Genomic DNA, 25,615 nt, shown 5'->3' with positions numbered 1-25,615 from the left:
AATAAAGCATTTCTTAGCAATTATCTAAGGGTTAATAATGCGCCTCTTCATGCACTGCTTGAAGGTATTTTCTGATACGTTTATAATAGCTGTTTTATAAATATTGCTTATTGCTCTGAATACCTTTCATGTTAACTGTTAATAAAATACACATATATAAATAAATGAGAGAGTGACCAATAAGAAAACCAGCATACAGCAGTATATACACACATGCTAAATATAAACTAGCTTATTACTGGCATCTCACAGGGTGGATGCACAGTATTTAATACTAAGATATATGTAAGAAAAATAATAATCTACTCAGAATTTTTTTTCCCAACATCGATCATTTATTACGCGTCAGCAATCATTTATATGTTCGTGCTGTTCCACCCGTTGATTCCTGCTACTGTCCTGCAAGCGAGGGCAGAACACATTTAATTAATTGATTGATCTGTTCGGCTATCGTAAACAGAAGAGGAATTAACAAGCAGTGATACAATACATCTAGACTGAGAAAAGGACTCTAACAAGGTGAAGATTGCTCTCCCACGCAGGGTAAAAAGACTAAACTGTGGAATTATGGAACAACTGTATCCACTGCACAGGCAGAACAAGGGAGGCTACTCTGGTGTATTCATTCTCACGGATGAACAAAATTATCAAAATGTAATAAGAATAGCATCTATTCTGAGTAACAAAGTCTTTTTTGTTTTACCCATCTTGAATAAATATAAAATGCATTTGCTGTCAGGGGAGGGCTCGCTTAAGACTGCTGCCGGTGTCTGTTTGTAATATTTCACATTCACCTTTATAATAACCACCAAAGTGATAAATTGAATGTAAATTATTATTCAATATTAGGATGCAAATTAAAGCATGAAATATAAAAAAATATGCCTTTTTAATTGTTTTTTTTATACCTTTTTATCTGCATACCCCTTTGTTTTCAAAGGTGGCCGTTGCACATTACAGTGCAAAGTGTTGGTGGGGATATGTAAAAGGCTGTTTCCACTCAAAAGACAGAATTCTGTCAGATAATCCAAATCAATATGACAGCCAAGATATTGCAAGAGTGGATGCACCAACAACTAAGTTGCCACAGCTTGATTACATGATCAGAAGTAAACAGAAAGCTCTGCCTGCTTTAGGATTACTGGCACATTATGTGTGAAAATAACTCCCATTACGAAAAATTAAATTAATAAAAATATGGAACAATCTGTATAATTCTAGAAGATAAAACATAAAAACTGAGCAGCACCAGCATGGAAACGGAAAAAAAAAATAAAAAAAAAAATTCAAGACAATCAGGACCAAAGTGACCTTTTCTCAAAAAGTTGGAGCATTAAGCCCACCTCCCCCCGCACAAAACAGAAATAAAAATACAATACATATTTATGGCAGCTTTTCTTTAAACCCTCCAGCACTTAAGTGTTCAAATTACAGCACTAAAATTAAAAATGCAACCACACCTCTTAACCAATTTAAATCTGGTGAAGAGTAAGGAGTAGTTGTGGCTCCTCCCAGTACTTAAATTGAAACTGGAATCTAATCCATCTTTCAGACCTTTGACTGCAATGCAATCACAAGTATCTGGCAACTAAGGGGTTAATGATAATCAATAGATAATAATACAAGTGGCATTTTCCCCAGTCAAACTGTGCTACCCTAGAGGTCCCCACAACCTCCTCCCTGCGGCCTATATCCCTCCCTCCCACCCCTCTGCCAATAAGTCATCGACAGCAACCCAGGGTTCCTGCAGAGGTTTCAAGGCTGCTGTCTGTGTCTGAGGGCAGAGTTGGATCTGTTGACATGGAGGAAGCGTCGCCTGATGATGAGGAGGTATGAGCCTGGGAACCATCAGTTACTGCTGCACCTGTGCTATGAGAAAACAGAAGGGGAACATTAGTTGCCATTAGCAAGGTCTGGCAAATCTGAACCCCCCTGTCCAATGGGAACATAAAAACATTTAATTGACCTAGCCCCCAAACATCTGATTTGTTCAAGGGGCACGGATTAGAGGCAGAATGGAAGTAAAGACCTTTAAAGGGCCTTTGAAAGTAACTGTTTTTTTCAGGAGTTTTTGGAGCAATGTATAATCCTGCATTATCTAAGAGTTGTGGCACACAGGGGATTTTCAGCTGATTGAGAAGCTCTCAAAACCACTAGTACTGCCTTCAATTGACTTAAAGGGTTGGTTCACCTTCAACAAATAGTTGTTTTCAGATAGATCACCAGAAATAATGACTTTTTCCAATGACTTTCTATTTTCTATATGTGACCATTTTTCTAATATTAAAGTGTCAAGTGTCTTTTTTTCACCTTCTGAGGCAGTCCTGGGAGAGGGGGGGGGGGGTCGCCGATCCTGTAAACTATTCTAAATTGATACATTTAGTTGATACATTTCTTATTTTTGTCCCTCTTTGGGTTTCATTACAGGCAGCTGTTAGAATTGATACAATCGATGCTAATACTCCAGAGATGCTTCTGAGAAATGTATCAACTAAATGTTGCAAAATTGTAACAGTTCAGAATCTGTGCCTGAATTACTGAGCTGCCTGACTCAAACACCAGAGACAGCGACATTCAGCTTTAAACTTAGATTTTGGAAAAACAGTAAAAAATAAATAATGGAAAGTAATTGGAAAAAGTCTTTATTTCTGGGGAACAATCTAAAAACAACTGAATTGAAAAACATGTTTGGAAGGTGAACAACCCCTTTAAATGGGAAGTGCCTCATATTGCTAGTACATATATATGCATTACTCTTCTCAAAAAGTACTTTAAGGGGCAAATTTACTTAAGGTCGAATATCAAGGGTTAATTAACTTCGAATATCGAAGTCAAAGGATTTATCGCTATTCGTTCAAATAGTTCGATTCGAAGGAATTTAATCCATCGATCGAACGGTTTTTCTTCGACCAAAAAAAGCTAGCTCAGCCTATGGGTACCTTCCCCATAGGCTAACATTGACTTCGGTAGCTTTTAGGCGGCGAACTAGGGGGTCGAAGTTTTTTCTTAAAGAGACAGTACTTAGACTATCGAATGGTCGAATAGTTGAACGATTTGTAGTTCGAATCGTTCGATTCGAAGGTCGAAGTAGCCCTTTCGATGGTCTAAGTAGCCAAAAAAAACATTCGAAATTCGAAGTTTTTTTTATTCATTCCTTCACTCGAGCTAAGTAAATGGGCCCCTAAGTGTGCATTTTTCGGGCAAAAGCCACTTTACCAGCAGGCAGTGGAAACATCAGTACAGGAAGATTTTTGTTTAGACAACAGAACAAAGATGGCTGTGTATACATATTGCAATAAAATTCAGGACTTCAGAAGCAATTCATACTTCAGGTCTTATTTTTAACCTGCAACCCATGTTCGACACATTTACGGTGCCAGGGTACTTAATTTGTTTTTTTTGCAGTTTGTAAATGGAATATCTGGGGTTGGGTGGAAGGAGGTGCCTAACCTGATATGCATGTATACATAGTAACATAGTAAGTCCATCGAGTTCAACCTTTATGTATAAATTATGTTCATTAAGTCTGTGTTAGTTCTAGAATGTATATGTTTACATTTTATAATTATTTTACTTCCATTTGTATCACTCTCTGATTCACACATAAATATTTGTTCCCTATCTAGTGGATAGAAAGTATTATCTGTATAGAATATAATGTAACTAACCTAAAGGGGCTGGCTGACCACGGATTACTCCATTCTTAGCTCTCTCTTCCCAGTCCAAAACTTCCTTGTATATGAGCTCTGAAAGTACAAAGAAAACAATATTTTTAAGCTTATTTCTCAGCATATAAAGTCCTTAGGATGTTGTTACACATCTGCATTATAAACAAATTTACAATTTGTAAAAAAACAAAAAAAAGTTTGAAGACAAATCACATTTCTGTATTTAGAATAACTGTTTTTTAATTCCCACACCAAACTAGTGAGGCAAAGGTCTTCAATAATCTATTGAAAAGTTTTAGGACATTTTTTATATGTACTTATATCTATAGTTTAACTTTGTTTGTTAATACCCTTAAATCTGGCCCTAAACAGAAAAACCTACTTATTGGGTTGTTTAATTTAGACCGCAGGAAAAAAAATGCATAAAAATAGGGGCAAAGCTATTTATGGACAAGATATCTAGATGTCCTGAGGGTCATGGTTTTGACCCATCCATAGTCAGGTTTTATATAGTAGGTTAACTTTTGGAGACAGCTTCAGACAGGGGTTTTCTTTGGAACAACAAAACATGATGGAAGATTTACAGTAAGTTATATGGGTAGATTGTCATAGTTTTGGTTTTCTCTCTCTCTCTGAGGAGACATGATTACTCTTTACGAGTACATTAGTGGGCATTATAGACAGATAGCCGGAGACCTTCTTTACCATAAAATGGATCACTGCACCAGAGGCCACCGCTTTAGAGCAGATTAACTTTCATTTGAAGCAGCGTAGGTGGTTCTTCACAGTGAGGACAGTGAGGTTTGGGAATGCACTGCCGGATGTTGTTGTGATGTCGGATTCTGTTAATGCCTTTAAAAGTGGCTTGGATGTTTTCTTGGACAAGAATAATATCAAAGGCTATTGTGATACTAAAATTTACAATTAATGTAGATATTGGTATATATATATATATATATATATATATATATATATATATATATATATATATATATATATATATATATAGTTAATTTACAGGTATGGAGGGGCTTGTATGAGTGTGTGTATATATGGACACTGGGTTTCATTTTAGGGGTTGAACTTGATGGACTTTGGTTTTTTTTTTCAACCCAACAACGTAACTATTAGGTAGGATTGACTGGATCAAAAAGTTTCACCTCAACTTAGTTTAGGCACAGTCGTTGACTAAAGTTTGTTAGAAACCCAGCCTACTTCAAAATGATTATACAGTAGACCTAAAATGCAATGACAATAGGAGTTCATGACGCACAGAAACCCCTCTAAAATCCCAAGGTTGGTGGAACCCTAAGGGGCCATATCTGTAAAACAAAATTAAGTCTTAAATAATGTTCTTTCTAATATCCATCTACAGGTACTAACAAAACAAATAAAAAAACAAACTGACTGAAGTTTCTCAAAACTTCTTTTGTAGACAATGGTATATTGTCATGAATGTTATTTTATATAGAGTGTGTGTGCGTGCACACACACATCTTTACACACATATATCAATATATACAAATAAGCAATATTTGCCTCCCATGCTTTGCATCAGCACATTTACATGCTTTAAGAGTAGCCACTATTAGTGTAACCTGCTCCAAGCCTTTGCCGCTAACAACTGGTTACACACATTTCAGTTAATTTCAAATTTTAGATTTCTAAAATAACAAACATGAAGGCAAACTACACTGATGTTATGGCCTGAAGAGTCTCTATTGCTCAGTTTTACTACCTTTCCATTCTTCTATAGTGTGTTCTCGCTCATCCAATTGTTTGTCTGGAATCTTTGGTGGTGGCTGCAAAAAAAATAAAATAAATCAGTGTGAAAAGGAATAAAACAAAGGTATGCAGAAAATAAAAAAGGAGATTAAACTGCAGCAAAGGATTAAGCTGCTTTAAGCACTTCAGAAAAACAACGGACACTTTTATTAAATGCTATTGACAGACAGTAAAATTCCAAGCTTAATAATAGCGTAATATATATAAAGAATCTCTTGAAATATCATTGCCACAATCATGAATTAATATTATTTCTAAACAAACACTAAACAACAAAGCTGTAATCTTTGTTCACTGTAGGATTATGAAAATATTCCCACTTTAATTCTAAACTTGCAAAAGGTTTGAGTCTTTTTTTTTTTTTAAGGTTCATACAGATTATAGTCCATTATTATAGTCCAGCAAGTTATACTAGCCCATAGGAGTCTACCGCATAGTACGTTAATCAAATGGTTTTTTTTTTTTTTTAATACAATGCATCAAAACTAAAGTTTGGCAAAATAAAAACTTACTGCTTCGGCTTCCAGGGGGTCGTACCAAACATTGATATAAGGATGCTGCAAAGCGTCATCTACAGAGATTCTCTTGGATGCATCTATTACTAGCATTTTCGACAGCAGATCTCTGGCTTGGCTAGCTGTACACGGGGAAATAGAAAACATGGATTACCAAATTACACAGTGTTTGCTGTATAATATGAATTATAAAACACTTCTAATTTGTTCCAGTGGAATATTTCCAAGGCAATACAATTCTCATCTTGTAAAATGATGGCAACTCTGAATTTTAGAACATTAATGAAAAAAAGGAAACTAAAATTTGTGGTAATGTTAATTTTAGACTGGAACAGTTGATACTATAATTAACATATAAACTTTCACCGAACCAGGCCAGGATTATTAGTAGTCATTATGCAAGGACAAAGTCCAAAAGCCAAAATCAATTTCTAGTTATGACATGTATCTATTTAAATTAGTTACACATGCATTTTAAGTAATTTACACTTTTACATACATGTTCAATAGAAATCATAAAGAAAATTGCATAAGAATAATACATTACATATTACAGGATTAAAGGCTTGTCTTAGACTTCCTATGGCATTTAAGTCTATCCCACAACATTTCTCTGCTAGCCAGAATAATTTGTATGCGTATTCACTTGTCACAACCTTATGCAACTTAGATTGTATTAAAACACACTTCAAATAAATCTGGATGATACCGATATGCAAATGACTGTCTGGTTATTATCAGAACACTATTTGATTTTATTATTTTCAAGCAAATTAACTTCTGACTTTCAGCTTTCATTCTGACACTTTTTCAATTAACCAACACTTTAGTATCATGCCTTTTTCAATTACAGTGGGGACAGTAATGAAGACATGTAAGTAAACAGACATGCAAGAAATAAGAGTTGTCGAACGGAGAGAGGAAAGACCAATGGACAGATAAAATGTGTATAATAAAAATGAGAAAAGATGCAATGTAGTAATTACAACATTAACATGACTCCTTACCTTTTAACTTATTGTGCTCAGAGTCTGCTGGGAATAAAACATCAGGGAAGAGTTTCTCAAAGCTGTAACCTGCGTATTTGGGTCTATTTTCTACATATGTCCTCACTGTTGGCTGTAATTTTTTCATGAATTCTGTACATGGCGTGCCCAACTGTTCAATTACTTTATTCCACTGGTCGATATCTGGAGTAAAGGCTCAGGAAAATCTTGAGTAAAGAATAGGAGTGTTCCATTCCAACACAATTTCTTGTGTACAGCAAAGATAATGCTGTAACCAGGTTTAGTATATCAATAAGCTATAGTAAATCAATAAGCAATAAGAGTATACAGACGCTACACCACATTTACAAAATATATATCATGGGTTCAACATAAGCAACACTATGCCCACATAAATGTGTCTACAAAGAAAATGCTCACATTATTTGGAGGAATTAGATATAAAAATGAATGCTGCCTCTGAAGAACTAAACACAAAAACACAGAACAACCTTCAGCTAAACCATTACATTTGCACAATGAATGTGTAGTTTTAATCACACTGCAGAACTCCTCTGCTGCTTTTCAAGAATACATACTAGAAAATAGGGATGCACCGAATCCACTAATTTGGATTCCGCCGAAAACCCTGAATCCTTCTTGAAAGAATTGGCTGAAAACTGAACCTGAATCCGAATTTGCATATGCAAATTATGGGTCGGAAGGGGAAACATTTTTTACTTCCTTGTTTTGTGACAGTCATGTGATTTCCCTCCCTGCCCCTAATTTACATATGCAAATTAGGATTTGGTTTGGCAGAAGGATTCGGCCGAATTCTGCTGAAAAGGGCTGAACCCTGGATTCGGTGCATCTCTAAAAATTACAAAGGTAACATATTTAGCATATGTTGGTTAAACTGTCGTTCACAAAGTTTCTTCTATAAAGGCCAAATCTATTTACTCCACAACACTGAAGTCTGTAAAGTAAATCACATTTTCCTTTGATATGTTCGAAAGAGGATAATAAAATTACATACTTTTCATCAATCTAACGTTTGTCGTATGGCTGGGCATATATGGAAAACTTGGCCATTCATTTAGCTAGCTGCCTAGTCTTGTTTTTTTAAAGCTTCTAAGAACAGTAAAGCAGGCCATACACAGGCTCATAAAAGCTGCCAACAGACTGAGTCGGCAGCTTATCGGCCCGTGTGTGGGGTCCTCTGACGGGCTTCCCCGATCGATATCTGGCTGAAAGTCGGCCAAATGTCGATCGGGCAGGGTTAAAAATCCCGTTGGATTGCGGGTGTATCTGTTTGTTGATGTTGGCCCGCGATCCGACTGATCGTATTGCCTACATTATGATCCGATGAACCTCAACGTGGGCATATCGGTGGAGAGATCCACTCGTTTGGCGATCTCTACTTGTATGGCCACCTTAAGTCACAGAGCAGCTACAAAAGCATTAACAGTGATTTATGACAGTGCCAAATGTTAGGCTCCCTGATTTTAATCATTTAAATACCTTCAGGACATCGTTCATGTTTGCTAAAAATTACAGCAGCCCAGGGTACATTAACAGGGGTACCTCACTGCAGTAGAGTGAAAAGCTAGCTTTTTGCTTCTACATTTGGCTTTTCATTATGATCCAAAAGAAGATTGGAAGCACTGGTGTGCTTTTCAATGAATAGGAGAGCTGGCCTGGCGTATCAGGTAGGTGATTATACCTTTCCTTCTTCTTTAAGTATTGTTTGAAGCACCGGACTAAGAATTTGGGAAAGAATAGTTAAAAAATAGTAACCAAAAAGAACAGTACAGGCAAGGATCTCTTCTCTCCAAATTACAGAAAGATTATGTGGAAAACCCCAGATCCTTAGCATTCTGGTTAACAGGTCCCATACCTGTGCCATGAATATGCATTTGCGGAGCTTAGTTAGGATCAACTATAATGTACTATTTTGTTATTACATTGAAAAGGGCAATCATTTGAAAATTTTTAATTAATTGCTTAAAATTGACTCTGTGGGAGACAGCCTTCCTGTAATCTGGAGCTTTCTGGATATCTGTTTCTGGTTAAGAGATTCCATAGCTGTACTTACAACATGTGACATACCATTGAATATGTCTACAGCTTGGTGCACAGCTCCTCAGGGAGACGGCCCTCACAAATTTTGGGGGTGTTCCCCCTTCACCTGACGAAGGGGGAACGCCCCCGAAACGTTGTGACGCAATAAACGTACCAGGGGTTGCACCCCGGTTTGAATCGCTCTGTGTGCCAGCCTGTATTGCTTTCTATATGTGAAATTTGGGAGGGCCGTCTCCTTGAGGAGCTGTGCACCAAGCGGAATCGTTGCAGAAAGGGCCTGAGTGTGCACGTGAGTTTGTGCTACATTCCAGAGACAACCCAGGTCAGAAAATCTACATTCAATGAAATATCACATTTCAAGGACTCATTTAAAAATGAAAAAGTAATGCTGTGACCAAATGAAATGGTGTCCACTTTTGCATATTTACCAGAATTCCAGCACTGTTGCAAAGTAGCTTTGGTTGGTGTGAATGCAAGTTCAATTGCATGCTATTAGATGCAAGTCATTTCTGTATTTTGCATCTTTCACCTTATTTACCAAAGCAGACATAACTGGTGTTATAATGCAAATAAAAATGAAAGCAAGGAGGATCATGTATAGGCACATATCTTTTTTTGTTACTAGTGGCTTAATGGATGCAATTTTGCACACACCTTGTTTGCACTTGCATTAGTAAATAAGCCCTTCTGCCATTTTAAAAATGTTGGGGGACCTTTTGTATGTTTGCTACTGCTACACTGGTGTGAAGGATTGCTTTGAAGGAGTCATGATCAGTAACATTCATTTTCAAGTGAAATAAATTTTAATTTTCACAAGAGGGAAAAGAACATGATTCAAAAAACAGACATTCTAAACTGGGAATCAGAACATACTTTTGCTCATATTTATGAATAGTAACCATACTACCACATAGCAACATTCTTGTCTGAAACTATAAAGCACATAGCTTGTGAGCATTTGTTTTGTCTTAATTTTATTTTACTTTTGTAAACATCTACATCACATTTTCAAATTGGCCAATATGCAAGTGTAGTATTATTATGCAACACATTAAAAGCATAGTAACAAAGTGAAACCTCAATTTTACATCCCCTGATTTTAAGTTTTTCCTCACTTTACATTTTTTGTGTTCCCTCTGTATTATACATAATAATGTAATGCCTGTTTTCAGGCACAGAACAGCAGAGCGCCAAAGTTCCGTGTGCCCAGGGTGTAATAGACAAGCCACTACAACTGAATATTTTAACTTTTCTGATTCCACACTTTGAAAAATGGCTTCAATTTTAATTTGAGGGATGTAAATCATTTAAGACTATGACATGTACCAAATAATGTTTTGTCACTTGCTCAAAGCCCTAAAACGGGCTATAAAGAGTGGGTGGGTCAGTAGAAACTGAATAGGGAGGAGTGATGGTCCCTAGATGCCAATGGGAAGGATACGGTCTGTGCCGGGGAATAACACACCACCTTTGATCATCTCTCCCAAGATGCAACCCACAGACCAAATGTCAACTGAAAACAAAATGCAAGGGAATTAACAAAAGAGGGGAGTAAAAAAAAAAAAAAAGAAAAGCTTAATAAGGGGGCTACCAAAAGATAACACAGAGAGGGGGAGAGAGAGAGAGAGGGGGGGGGAGAGAGAGCGAGAGAAAAAGAGAGAGAGAGAACCTTTGTATCAAAATATTAAAATATTATTCTTCAGTTACCCATTCCAACTCAGATATGACCTGCCAAGGTACTTTATGGGCAGAGAATAAGATACACGGGAACACTCTGTGCATTACAGTGCAATATAATTTCTTTGATCATTATAAATGGGGGATCACTCAGATTTGATGTTACTCGCTGTGAACTGACGAAACACACACACATAGCTCTGTTGGACAAGACTGCCAAGCAGCCAGGTCCATGATCATTTTTGTCCGAATTTTACAGACTTGATTTTTCAGAACTAAGACAGGACAGTCCAATCCAAGGAGTCCAGTGGAGTATGGTTGGCCAATTTATATTAGGGATGCACCGAATCCAGTTTTTTGGATTCGGCCAAACCCCCGAACCCTTTGCAAAAGACCGAACCGAATCCTAATTTGCATATGCAAATTAGGGGTGGGAAGGGGAAAACACTTTTTACTTATTTGTTTTGTGATTTCCCTCCCCACCCCTAATTTACATATGCAAATTTGTATTCGGATTGGCCAGGCAGAAAGATTCGGCCGGATCCGAATCCTGCTAAAAAAGGCAGAATCCTGGCCGAATCCCGAACCGAATCCTGGATTCGGTGCATCTCTAATTTATATGTTGATAAAATTTCAAAAATGCAGATACTGAAAGGATCTGTTTTAGGCAACAATTGTAAATACTAGCAAATAGTTCCTATGTGTTCATGTTCCTTTAAAAACAGAGGAGTCAGAGTTGAAGGATTTATATACAGACTCAACAGCCCCTGCCTCCTCACAAGCCCCTGCCCAGCTCTTTCACAGGTTATAGTTTCTTGGGGCCTCCTCTGCTACAGGGGCCCTGACAGCATTTCCTGTAACCCCCCCCGGCCCCCAAAGTCAGCCTTGTAAATGGAGCATATTGGAGTCTAGATGGTCAGCATTAGAAAGCTATTATCCTGTTCCATAGCATCAGACATTGCTAGGCAATTTATCTTTTCAAAACAACATAATTCGACATGGCAAAACACAGTTAGATTTTATTTCACAAACTTTAAAACATAGGAACAAAGGTCCCTGAATCTAATTGCCACATTAGGCCTTAAAATGCATTACTTTGGACTGTCCCTTAACAACTATGGGCTGCTCTAACCAACTGAGCAAGAATCAGAAAATTAAGTTAAATGATGCCTACAAAGCAGTGTTAGAAGCTTTCCACAGCAGACAGCTATGAGCTTCATTTTTCTCTCTAGAACCCTCAGGCAAAACCTTAACATTAATATTACAATCTTGTGATACTTTAAACATTTGGTATGCAAAAAAAAGTACCAAGATCTAGTTACAAAAAACGTTTTTTGCCTTTGAGTTCCACACGAAAACACAAAACCTAGCAAAACTGACCTTATGAACAAATATTAACCTTTCCAGCTGACATGCATTTTGAGGTGTGCAAGGATACAGTCCCTTCCAGGAAAGAGAATCTTGTGGCATATCATTTCTCCCATAATGCAACCCACCGACCACAAGTCCACTATGAGTGTGACAGCACAAAGGGGGAAAAAAGATGGTGGTAGGGAAAAAAAGCAATAGCAAGATAAAAAGAGGTGTCAGTGAGAACAAAAGAACAGCCAAGTGCAGGCAGAACCTGAAAAAAGGTGAGACAACAGCGTGGAAAATAAGAGCCAAGGGCAGCGCAAAGACATTAGCTGGTCATTAACGTCTTTGCTGCCACTGTTATGTAAGTAAGGCAATGCTTTTTAAACCCTAAGTGCAGCTAAGATGTTAATATAAAGATCAGTGATATGCTTTAAGCGTGGTGTCATACAGCAGGAGGCATTATGTATGTGGCATGTTAACCCTTTGATTGCCAGTAACATTTTCTGGCATTCAAAAGCTTAAAATGAAATAGGGACCCATCAAATTAAAGAAGCACTACAATCAAAACACAAAACATGTAAAACCTTCTCGTAAACGGCAGTCATGCTTTATAGGAATATCTTTATTAAAGAAGAAGGCAATATAAGATTAAATGCAATGAAGTGGGAAAGTCAAGAAATCTATAAAGAATTACAGTTTTAAATGTATTTGATGGTAGCATTTCTTTAAAAAAGGTTTACAGAATTCTTGGAATTCTGTCATTATAGCAGCAAAACCCCACTGTACAATCAAAGAAATTTTCTGCATTTACAGCTACTGAAAACAGTTCATGTATATCATATAAAATAAACAATGACCACATAAGGTTACAGGTGCAAGCAAAGTTTACAGCAATTTTGACAGCACAACCCAAGGCATGTTTACAAATGCTAGCTGAATGTGCAGTAGATTTAAAGTGGTACTTCATTAAAAGAAGTGCTTACTCACAACTGAAATGAATCTATATTATGTAAGGTGGTGTTATAGTATTGGAAAGAGCAAGTATTTCACAGGTTCATGGCAGGGGAAAAAGCAATACTATTTTTGCCAGAATATACCATGCACATTATGGATTTGCATGTGACATATGATTGGGGGATGAGTCAACTGATCCTATGTGAGACACTTGCACATAAACAGTGAGCTACTAGCTTTATGTGGGTATAGATAAAACAGATCTTTATAATGATTTTTTGAAGTCATTTTTAACACTGAATTTTATCATGAGCCAAAGCTGAAATATATTTTTGACACTTGACTATATATTGTGTTTTGGAATTACGTATATGACATTTGAAATTAAGCCCACACAAAATGATCTACTGTACATATAGCAATTTGTTAGCAAGAGCAAAAGTAAACATTCAAATAAGTTGTGAAAACTCTTGTATAGGAGAAACAATATTGCCACTTTTTCTAGTGCAACCAATCAACCAAATTACAACTGGCAATATGCTAAATTGGAGGCACCTAAATAAAGTACATATAATCTATATGTAGATTTTGAAGCAGTGACCAGCGGATAACAGAATACTGCTCACAAACAGCTCCATGGAAGGGCTGCCTTACAGAAATATGGATATTCAACAACTGGCAGAACCAACTCCCTGAATAAAAAAAGCTGGATCAGTAATATTACCTATATATGTGTGTGTGTGTATGTATATATATACATATATATATGTCAATGTAGGATCAGCACTCACTGTTGTTTGTGAAATTTGTTTATTATTTCAAAATTTTTTTACATCTTATCCATTAAAATTCATGTGAAATAATAAACAAATTTATTCACAAACAATAGTGAGCACTGATCCACCATTGAAGTATAACAATACAATTGATCTTGCACCACTGGCTTTATAAGTTCGAATGCAGCACTGTGGGACACAAACACACATTATTTATACATTACTCACCGTTTTCCTTATATCCCATTCCCAAGATGACTTCTGGAGCTCTATAGTAACGAGTAACAACGTAAGGTGTCATCATAAAACTGGTCCCTGCTGTCCGTGCAAGTCCAAAATCAAGAATCTTGAGAGTGCAGTCAGATTTAACTACAATGTTACTTGGCTTTAAATCCTGAGGCGAAGACAAGCTTTTATTTTACACATCATCATCACAACATCATTAACAGCATTTTAGTGCAGCGGTGCACTACACTGTAAACAGTAACATTTAGAATTACGTAATTTTACTGTGGAAATGATTCATGCAATTGCCTGTAGTCTAGAATTATGAGAGGAACAAATCAGTAGGTAGCATGTCAACTCACTAAGGGGCGTATATATCAAGCTTGGGGAAAAAAATCCAGCAAATTCATCACACATTGTCACTTAAAAGGCATGTAATCTTAGATGTATTAGGTAATTGCTATCTCTGTGTAAAATTCTAGATTAAATAGAGTCAGTTGCTTGAATAATGATGTGCAAAAATGGCATCCATGTGCTGCAACTGGCAAAGAATTTTCCGAAAGACTTTCGCCAGTATCTACTTACCATGTAAATTGTTATATAAGGTCAGAGGTTGTGTAACATAATTGTGCAAAATACAGCATTTGGGTAACAGAGAAAATATATAAACTCTATGTTTGGAACCTGCAAGAAAGATAATTCAACTCCTGTTCATCTATGGCCTGGTAGTCTATTATGCAGGAGGATTATCTGTGTACTTGTAATCTTATTATTTACTTTGAAAGACTAAACATGGAGTAGTTTCATTCTCCCAGTTTACTCTGTTTACCTCAGAAAAAACAAAACAAAAACCACAGTAATTTTTTTTCATTAGGCAAAAAGTATGTTTGGCACAAGCCCTATTTATTGAATTCATGTTGAACAAATGGGGTATACTTCTAATACTGTTAATTAGCCAAAAATGTAATGTATAAAGACTGGAGTGAGTGGATGTCTAACATAATAGCCAGAACCCAACTTCCTGCTTTTCAGTTCTCTAACTCTGAGTTAGTCAGCGACTTTAAGGAGGGACCAGTTCAGTGAGTTGGCAATTGCATGCAGTTCAGATTCAAAAGCAAATACCCATGTGCCCCTCCCCCAAAGTCTCTGATTGCTTACTGCCTGGTAACCAATCAGTGGAAACCAGGAGAGCTGAAAAGCAGGAAGCAGTTTTCTGGCTATTATGTTAGACATCCAGTCACTCCAGTCTTTATACATTACATTTTTGGCTAATTAACAGTATTAGAAATATACCCCATTTGTTCAACATGAATTGGATAAATAGGGCTTGTACCAAACATACTTTTTGCCTAATGAAAAAAAAATTACTGTGGTTTTTGATTTTAACTGGCTATTTAGCCAGTTGTTATGCTTATACTGAACAATTCCTTTAAAGGTATGAGGTGAACTAAACTATAGGATTTTGCAAATTTGAGGATTATAAAAAATATAGTGCACAGCACAGACTATGAACGAGAATTACCCTGTGGATGATCCCAGCAGAATGTAGGTGTTTGATGCCACATAACATCTGGTACAGCAGGTAGGACATGCGCTCATGGTCCAATTCCATCTGTATCACTTGGCACAGGTTGGCATCCATAAGCTCCATAACAATGTACCTAAGAGGAATGATGTCTGTCTATTAGTGTAATTACTACTTATAGAATATGCTAAGAATTATGGAATGTCTCTGCCTATGCATAAACTGTATGTTGCCAAGAACTAATTTAATTGGCACTACTCATGGTTTCCAACACAATTAATCATAGTTTCAAACTGTAAGGTCTGTCGAACTAGAAAGTGTTGATTCAAAAGCATTCTCTTACTTTTAATGCATGTGAATGTTGCAGTGGCATGAGGAAATCAGAAATGTTAAATATAAACACATAATAAAACAAGGATGTCAACCTGCTTCTATAGCATTTTACGTCAGCATTGAACACTAGCCCGAATAAGTGTTTTATTGACCATGAAAGCTCACTAAAACAAAATCAGTTTAAAGTCTAACACACACACACAAATGGGAATGCCTGCATTACATGTACAGTACATGTATTTTACAAGTTTGTATGTTTCCCTTGTCTGCATGGATTTTGGTACTCAGAACACGCTTAAATATATGGCAACCTCATAAAACACAAAAATTGCAAACTGCTGATCTTTCCTGAAAGTCACCTAACACGTGCTTTTGATTATGAAAATTAAACTAATAATGATAAATTAATGTTACAAGTACTTTTAAATCAAATATGCATGAGCATCTACTGATCCCAAAAAATAGTACAGGTATGGAATCTTTTATTCGGAATGCTTGGGAACTGGGGCTTCCATGTCTTAAGTCTACTAAAAAACATTTATACATTAAAGGGGTTGTTCACTTTCAAACAACTAGTTGTTTTCAGATAGTTCACCAGAAATAAATACTTTTTCCAATTACTTTCTATGTGACCTTTTTTCTAATATTCAAGTGTAAAGTGTTATTGGTCACCTTCTAAAGCAGCTCTGGGAGGAGGGTCGCCAACGCTGTAACCTGTTCTAAATGGGTACATTTAGTTACATTTCTTATCTTTGTCTCTGCTGAGCAGAATCCCTGAATTTTATTACATACAGGCAGCTGTTAGAATTAATACAATAGTAACTAATATTCCAGAGATGCTGCAGAAAAATGTATAAACTAAATGTTGCAAAATTGTAACCGTTTAGACCCTGCGCCTGAATTACTGAGCTGCCAGACTCAAATACCAGAGACAGGGACATTCAACCTTAAAAGATTTTGAAAAAAAAAAATAAAAAATAATGGTAAAAAATAAATAATGGAAAGTAATTGGATTCATGCAGCTAAGTTACAATCAAGTACAAGGCACAGTTTCTGTAAGGAGAAAAAGTAAAATTATTTAATTAAAATGGGTGCTATGGAAGATGGCACTCTTGTAATTTGAGTTTTCTGTATATAGATAACACATGTCAAAGAATTTTCCAAAGAATTTACTTTATAATTCTGATTCTGGTTACAAAATAACAATTCATCTCCCAGCTTCCAAAACTTACAGGTCCTGAAACTCTTCTAAAGACTTCTGAGGAGTAAAGACATTTAGGAGTCCAATTATCTGAAAAATAGAAAATACAAAAAAAAAAAAAAAAACAGGCTAGTTAGGATAAAGATAAGAACACTTGCACACAGGGTTACTATAGACATTCAAATGCACTGAAGAGCCTTGAAAACAGCCCATGTGCCATTGCCATAGTACGAGAATGAATTATACTTTGGAAAGCCGTAATTTGTCATTCTAAGAGGAAAAAATTAAATCTGAATACATTTTCCCTTATGCTAGTGGAACATAAGACACAATTATTTAACCAATCTAAACGGGTACCTAATGAATTGCACTGGAATTGAACAAACCTAGTAAGAAAATCTTTACAAATTGCACACTCTTCAGCAAAGCTAGATCAAGCGTATGTTGCAGCAGATGCCATTATAACATTCTTCTTCTTGTAATTCTGGGGGGAGATTTGCTTCTATATTTGTGCTTTGGAAAGAACCCTTATAGTTCCAAGCCTATCCAGGATATTCTCTGGGCATCTTTCCCAGATCTCACCCTAAGTGTGGCTTCCGGAACCGTCTCAGGCCCACTTATGAGAGACAGCTGCAGAGAACTGATGTATAATCTTTAATAGAACAGCTAATTTTCATTGCTAAACTGTGCACAAAAATTTCATAAAAAGGTAATATAAACATCAACTACTTCACTTTTTAATATTTCACAACAGTAACCGATAAAATTATGTGATACTTAAATCTGTTTTACTGGTGGTGTTTTGTTTACAAAAGAACCCTTTAAGTACTGCTCCATGTGAGCTAAGAAATACATTCTAGGATGGTCTCTACCTCCACTCAGTAGGGGTATATTTCATCAGGGAATGTGCTTCAAGATTTAATGGAAGAATAAAAAACTTTTCCCCAACAACGAATTGTGTTGTATAATGTCCTTTACAGCCTAATCATGGACTGTGGCTGCCCTCCATGGCTACTTTCATTTCCATTGTTGCTGATTCCATACACATCCAATTTTAGACTAACCAGCAAGTATAGTGGGCATGCATGAATAATGCAAACACGGTGAAGGATAGATTCAAAGACTAGGAGAATCAAACAAAAAGTGCTTTAACAATTGAAATACTGTTGTGCTACCATAAACATGAACCAGAATGTAATTTTCTACTTTAAGAAAGAAAATTATTTTTTTGTTTATTATTTGTGATATGACAAGCAAGATATTACTAGGTTTGGAAGTTGGAAAAACTTACATTCTTGTGATTGACACATTTCATAAGCACAAGTTCCCGATAAGCTCTCTTGGCATGGGTTTGATTCTGGAATGGCCGGCTTAGTTTTTTGATGGCAACGTGTCTCTCCAGAACTGCATCAAAGGCAGCACTGTAGGCAGAAAATAAATAAGAGTAAGGCAAAATTTCAGGCCTGCAATTTCTGCATATACAGAGGGATAATTACAGAAAATAGAGCATTTAAAAAAAGAAAGGAAACAAAACTGATGACAGACCAACACCTCTATTAGATCCATAGCATCTTCAAAACATCATCTTATATGGCTGTCAAAAAAATATACATGCATTTCCTTATACTTATTTTAGTTATGGACCCTGAAATAGTCTTCTATAAATTAATATCATGTACATCTCCTCACCATACTATTCCCTGGGCTCCAGATCCAATAGGCTTCAGATTTTGGTATCTCTTGAGAACAGTGAAAGTGGAATCTCCTATCTCAAAGACAGAGAAATTGCTGTCACGCTTGCTTCGGCTCATGATTACACGAGCACTTACCCCAGTGGCTTCATTCAAACCAAGCTTCTCTAAATCAGAAACTGTATTGGAACATAAAGAAGAAATAAGTCTCAGTTATATTATATTGTATCAAGTAATCCTAGAGTCAACTTGAAACAAGTGTGTACAAATCTACATTGGAGATACAGTAACTTATAACAGACAAGATGAAATAGAATAATAAAGATAACAAATTTGTATTTTAACTTAAAATATGTTTGGAAACTAATACTTCTTGCTATCACTTTCCCTTGGCTGTTAAAAACATTTTAAAACTGAGGTCCTTTATCTGATCTCACTTTCTGCAGGTTAACTACAAAACAGTACTGTTTCTATGCAATGTAAATATAAAGCCTCTGAAGTGTTGCTTACATATTCCTAGTTCTTGTGCAGTGTCACACCTGTCAAGTGAGGGTGCCCAAAGTGCACATGAATGAGACTTACAGGCTGTTTCATGTATTTCATCCAAAAGCAAACAGCAAGTCAAAACTACAGAGGGTTGGAACTTAACTTGACATAGTCACTTAGCATGCATCAGCTCTATGAAAGGTATATATATATATTGGGATCTTTAAGGGTAAGGACACACGAGGAGATTCAGGGAGATTTTGTCGCCTGGCTACTAATCGCCTCGTCTTTTGAGCAACTATCTCCCTGAACTGCCTCAGCGTTTTTCCCCACAGGCTACAATGAAAAGTTGCCTGCGTTAATGCACACACGGCGATGCGTTTTCAATAGTTGCCTGAAATTGCCTCACTGAGGCAACTTTGGGCAACTATTGAAAACGCATCGCCGTGTGTGCATTAACGCAGGCAACTTTTCATTGTAGCCTATGGGGAAAAACGCTGAGGCAGTTCAGGGAGATAGTTGCTCAAAAGACGAGGCGATTAGTAGCCAGGCGACAAAATCTCCCTGAATCTCCTCGTGTGTCCTTACCCTAAAGAGGGTTTTATTCTTTATATCAGAAAGCAATAATACAATTCTAATAGCTTTTTTTTTTATTAAGGGGCAGATTTATTAAAGGGATACTGTCATGGAAAAAAACATGTTTCAAGCACCAGTTAATAGTGCTTGAAATCTAACATAGGACTAGACATAGTCAGTTCCCAGCTGCCCCAGTCATGTGACGTGTGCCTGCACATTAGGATGGAATTACTTTCTGGCAGGCTGTTATTTCTCCTACTTAATGTAACTGAATCAGTCTCAGTGGGACTTGGCCATTTATTAGAGTAAAAAGAAATTCACATCAATTAGAAATTTGACCTTTGATTAATAACCCCCTTACTGTTACAAGTCTGCCTTGAGGACTGCTCTTCGAGTACCTCTCTACAGTCCATACAGTAGCCTTCATTCTGGCTAGAAGTAATGGCAGACTTTATCACTATCACTCCTGCACATACATAGGGTTGCCAATGTGTTCATCCTGATTCTTGATGATGGATAGTGTACAACTGCCCCTACTGATGATTGGTTGAAAACTGTGCTGGGTTATATCCCAATCCTTATTTATCACTACTAACTAGTAGCATGTTGTTAACAATGGGGAAGGGCCCCTCCTTGTATCCTCCTGTTCATGTTTTTATAGGAAAGGGAAATACTTTTTTTAAAGATGTTTAAATAAAATATGATATGCGGTTTTATCTATGCGGTTTTGTCTTATGCAATGTTTGATAGTGGCCTAACAACTACCAGGGGAGCAATTGTTTTCATAAATGTTATACAATTTGCTTCATTAGTGATTGGGAAACCAACGTTCTCTGGTAGTCCGGCTATTTTTTTCACTTCCTGTAGTGTGTTTAAGTGGAACCCTGGAGCTACCACCACTCTGGACCTAGCGATATGCCCAGTATTGCCACGAGTTCTGTCAATAGGTGCATTCGATTTGCGCCCGGGGGAACAGGACGCATGAGGCCATGTGCTAATGCCCTCAAGAGTTTACTTTAGAAAAAAGACATTTTTGATTAAAGACTTTTCCATGCTGCACTGGTGTAAGGTTAGTACCAGAAAAACATGTTTTTGGAGAGGTATATGTAGCTATAAGGACACTGGAGCATGTATGTACACGCAGCACAGGAGTAAAACAGTTAGGCCTATTGCCTTGCAGTGCTGGTATTATGGAAGTGCCGCAACTTGCCTGAAATGGAAGCACCTCACAGGATACCAGGGGCCGCAAAAAGCTCCTCTTTTGCAATTTCATCCATTTCTCCTAGAGTTGCAGAATGGGAGACGGTAGATTTATCCACAAGTGGGATTTAGATCATGTCTCAGAACAGTCAAGCATTTTGCCTTTAACCATTCCTAGGTACTTTTTAAAATATGCTTTAGGCCATTGTCCTGCTGAAAGACCCATGATCTGTAACAGAGTTTTCTGACAATGGCTTAATACTGCACAGACTTAAAAGGAGAGCTAACCCCCCCCAAATATATAACAGACCTCGATCTGTCTCCTTTACCTATCCCTCCCCGCAAAGTGGATTACCTATATTAGCGCTCCTATTGGAAATTATTATTATTATTTTTTTATTATTAACATGTATTTATATGGCGCCAACATATTGCGTAGCACTGTAAAGTAAATGTGATTATACAACTACATCACATGAATTACATATATAGAATATATGGAGTAACAAACATCACAATCAATACAGGTACAAAAAGGTGAGGAAGGCCCTATGCATAGGCATACAGTCTAAAGGGAAGGGAGTAATACACAAGGTGTGGGAGTGGGCAAGATCGAATTAAGTGGGTGAGAAATGTGGTACTGTATGTGGTGTTGCGTTTGGTAGTTAAGCAGAGTGAGGGTAGGCTTCTCGAAAGAAGTACGTTTTCAGAGATTTTTTGAAAGCAGAAAGGTTGGGAGAAAGTCGGACAGACCGTGGGAGAGCGTTCCAGAGGAGGGGTGCAGCCCTTGCAAAATCTTGAATGCAAGCATGTGAGGATTTATTGAGAGAAGAGTTGAGTAGCAGGTCAGTAGAGGAGCGTAGTAAGCGAGTGGGTGAGTATATAGAGATGAGTTCAGAGATGTAGGGTGGGGCAGAGTTAAGAAGTGCTTTGAAAGTCAGTGTCATTAATTTGAATTTGATTCTGAAAGGTAGCGGAAGCCAGTGCAGGGATTGACAGAATGGCGAGGCAGAGGAGGAGCGGTTGCTGAGGTGTATGAGCCTCGCAGCAGTGTTCATTATGGACTGGAGAGGTGACAGTCTCTGGAGGGGGAGGCCAATTAAAAGAGAGTTACAGTAGTCTAGACGCGATATGATGAGAGAGTGAATAAGAATTTTGGCAGCGTCTTGGGTGATAAATGATCACCCAAGACGAAATCCCGAGAACAAGAAGCAGAGCATCGCCGTCCCTCGGCGCGACTATAGGCAATACACTATGCGGTTAGTAAGAGGTAAGGGGCAGATTGAGGGCAATTAAGGGATTTGTTACATCTCGGGTTCTCTTTTAAGGTGCGCAGTTCCAGAGGCAGTAAAGCAACCTCAAAACATCAGTGAATCTCTTCCATGTTTGACCGTAGAGATAGTTTTCTTCTCTTTGAAGCCTTTACCAAAAAACTCGAATTCAATCTCACAGGACATTCATCCAGAAGGATTTTGGCTCTCGGGTGTATTTTGGTGGGTTGTGTAGTGGGACCTATTTTGGTCAGTTCTGCAGTAGGCCTTCCTGTGGCTCCTACTACATAGCCCCCCCCCCCCCTTTCATTAAGTTGGCTAGTGGGTTCTAAGAAGTAGAGACTCTATGTCAAAGGTCAGAGATTGTAGGGGGGGGGTGTCTAAGACTGGCACCCCAGTAATTTACAGTTTCCGTGTACTTTACCGTTTTATTACACTTATCTTTTTTCTCCCTCTTCAGATAGAGATCTGTTTTCCTTACATATGTCCATGTTTAACATTAAGCTAACAAACACAATACTGCAGAATATAAAACATTTTTTCACAAATTTAAAGTGGATAAATGTGTGCTTCTTAAATAACAGGCAAGTCATCATAGGTGAGTTTGCTTAAAAATAGGAGAAACACCTGCATCAATAGAAAATATTTATTACAATCTCTTATAGTCCCACTACTTGTTCTGTGCATTTTAGGATTCTGCGTGGAATAAGATGAAGGAAGTCATTTTTTTCAGAGTTTTGTGTTCCACAAAAGAAATACATGCGTGAACAGGATAGTGTTGGAATATTCAACAACTTTACAGACAGAACAGTCGTATTATATCTTGCACGCATACATCACATAAGAACAGACAAAAAGACTTGCGAGGGGAATGTGACAATATCACACAAATAACAGAAGCCAGAGACAAATGTAAAAAGGTTGTCTATCTTCGAAAAATTCCTCTCTCTCCAGAGGTGCGGGATAATAAAGCCAGCACTCCAGTGGGGGGGGTACTTTTGTCACATGCATGTGCATAGTGAGCAAGCTGGGGCAAGTGCTCTATGTGCATGCATGTACTCTAACATAACCCTCTATGTAGGTGGCTTAGCTCTTGCAAGGGGCAATTTTTTTTGAAAAAAAAATCTATTGTTTCCCCTACAAGAGGGTGGGCTCTATTAGTCACACTTTTAGCTCATTTATTATGGCTAAGACATGAGGAAGATGCTAAAGCAAAATTTGACTACTGTAGTAGTATTAGTAGTAGTAGTGCTTCCATACACAACTCCAGGGATATCTTTTCCAGAAACCAATATCTACAAATAACTGAAAGGCCATGGCCCATAGAGTTCTTTTTTAACAAATAATGATACATTTTTAAAATTCTTCCTTTTTCTTTGAATAAAACAGAACCTTGCACTTGTTCACAACTCAGCTGCATAAATGTAGGTGGCAAAACATTCCTATTGCGATTATTTCATGTTTAAATGATGTTCAGTAGACTTAAGCTATGATGACCCAAGTTAAGAAAAAAAAACCCTTATTGGGATTTTTGTGTGTCGCTCAAAGATTCATGAATGTAAAATTTCAAGTAACTGCAAGTGAGTGGCACTTGATACCATTATTAGTGATCACTGCATATGTTTGCAGGGTTTCTACAATTAGAAATCGCCCATGACTTCCGTCAAGCCCATGTACTAAAGAAATTCAAAACGATATACCAACGGTTTTCTACCTTGTCATTCTTACAACCCTAGACAAGTTTGCATCCCTCACGATTTGTGTATTTCTGCCCATGCAGGAATAACAGATATAGCATACCCCGCAAACACAAGCCACGTCAGTACAAACCTCTATAAGCACTTTTCTTACAATATTCTTACATTTTTAAGAACATAAGATCTGCAATTCCACCTCACTTTCCCTTGACTGAACAGCCCCAAAATATCTGACTTCTACATGTAAAATAAACACATTCCTAAAAAAAAACCCAGAATAGCGTTAGCATCATTAAAAACAATTCCAAATCGTTGTTATGCTGGATTGATGGGAGAAAGTGACACTCCAACAGGCAGAGGATGAAATATAAACAATGCTCCAATTGCAGTAACAGCCCAGGGCACACCTAAAATGACTTCCAGCATCAGCAAGGCCTCAGGAGACCGTCAACTGTGAATCCTTTCTTTACATTTTCAGTTTTGACTCATCATCGAGAAGGACTGAAGGACAGTCTGAGGAAACTACCAGCAAGACACTACAAATGCAGTCACTAAGGCAACATGGCGGAAACTATCCTAAGCATCATCGTTATCATTATTTTTGTATGGCTTATAGAGTGCTGTCATATTTATACAGTGCTTTACAGCGCCTGTCCGTCATTCACAATGATTCGGTGTAGCTTACAATCTGTTTACACACAAAAAAACAGCAGGAGTGGAAACCACTGAGCCGCCCTAAACATTACTGGGCATCGGTTTCGGTAATAGAGATCTAATGACAGAAATGACATCACACGAACTGCCCACTTTTTCATTTATTACAAGCAACATAATCGAATATATTTGTTAATACGGTTCTACAAAGTCGATTCGCTGTCTATTTAGGTGACTGTCATGGCGATACCTTTGTATGTTCCATTATGATTAACCATCAGCTGAGACATACAACGCGTTTATCAATTACTGTTATATAAAAAGTGCCAGTCGCTGATTGAATGAATCTCCAGCAATATAGCACTGCTTTCTCTTCTGCTAAGGGATGCTGAAGCTTTAATCCAGCAACAACCACCTATTAAATGTTCCAATATTATAGGCCTAATATAATGTTAATTTCAGGTTACATTAGTGATAAACCGCCCAGCAAACCCCGCTTTTCCAGGGACATTTCCCCTTTTCTTAACAAAGACCGCATTACCGGATCGCTGTTTAAAAGCCCCGCAGCTCCGTTAACGTCTAGCTCCTTGACTCCTGCCGGACAGCTAATCCAGACGTCACAAAGTACCATCTCGCGATGCTGTGACATCACACCACACGTATGGAAGCGCAGTGACGCTACACGTAGCCATCGTAGAGGAGTGACGAGCAAGGACGGGATACGCAAGTGTGACGCACAGTTAACTAAGGGAGTGTGCTCACAATTTTCTGTTTCTTCCCTTTTTTCGCTTTGTTTGGCGACAATGCCACCTACCACCTGCACCTCAACTTCCAATGTGCGAAAGAAAGTAATTGTTTTGTCTAGTTGCTAAAACTCGTTTGTGCCACTTAGATTTTTCTTTGGCGGATGCAGTGTTCAGGCAGTACATGCCCCTAGCTTAGGGTTGCCACCTTTTA

General features: G+C 37.5%; 1 protein-coding gene across 1 annotated transcript; it reads right to left on the bottom strand.

Annotated features, from left to right (window-relative positions):
- Window positions 1–312: 312 nt before the first annotated feature.
- On the bottom strand, window positions 313–25,422 carry mapk8.L (mitogen-activated protein kinase 8 L homeolog; the record flags this gene model as incomplete). Its single annotated transcript, NM_001086715.1, is given in 12 exon segments — window positions 313–1,864; window positions 3,669–3,746; window positions 5,407–5,470; window positions 5,966–6,090; window positions 6,976–7,158; window positions 10,478–10,549; window positions 14,028–14,193; window positions 15,547–15,685; window positions 17,115–17,173; window positions 18,375–18,504; window positions 18,773–18,953; window positions 25,200–25,422. Coding segments are annotated over 11 exon segments (1,281 nt in total). The 3' UTR covers window positions 313–1,721.
- Window positions 25,423–25,615: the final 193 nt, after the last annotated feature.

The sequence above is a fragment of the Xenopus laevis genome, chromosome 7L, assembly GCF_017654675.1.
Source record: "Xenopus laevis strain J_2021 chromosome 7L, Xenopus_laevis_v10.1, whole genome shotgun sequence".
Classification (NCBI taxonomy): Eukaryota; Metazoa; Chordata; class Amphibia; order Anura; family Pipidae; genus Xenopus; species Xenopus laevis.
Note: the sequence above shows the minus strand (reverse complement) of the source record. Positions and strands in the feature narration are given on the sequence as shown.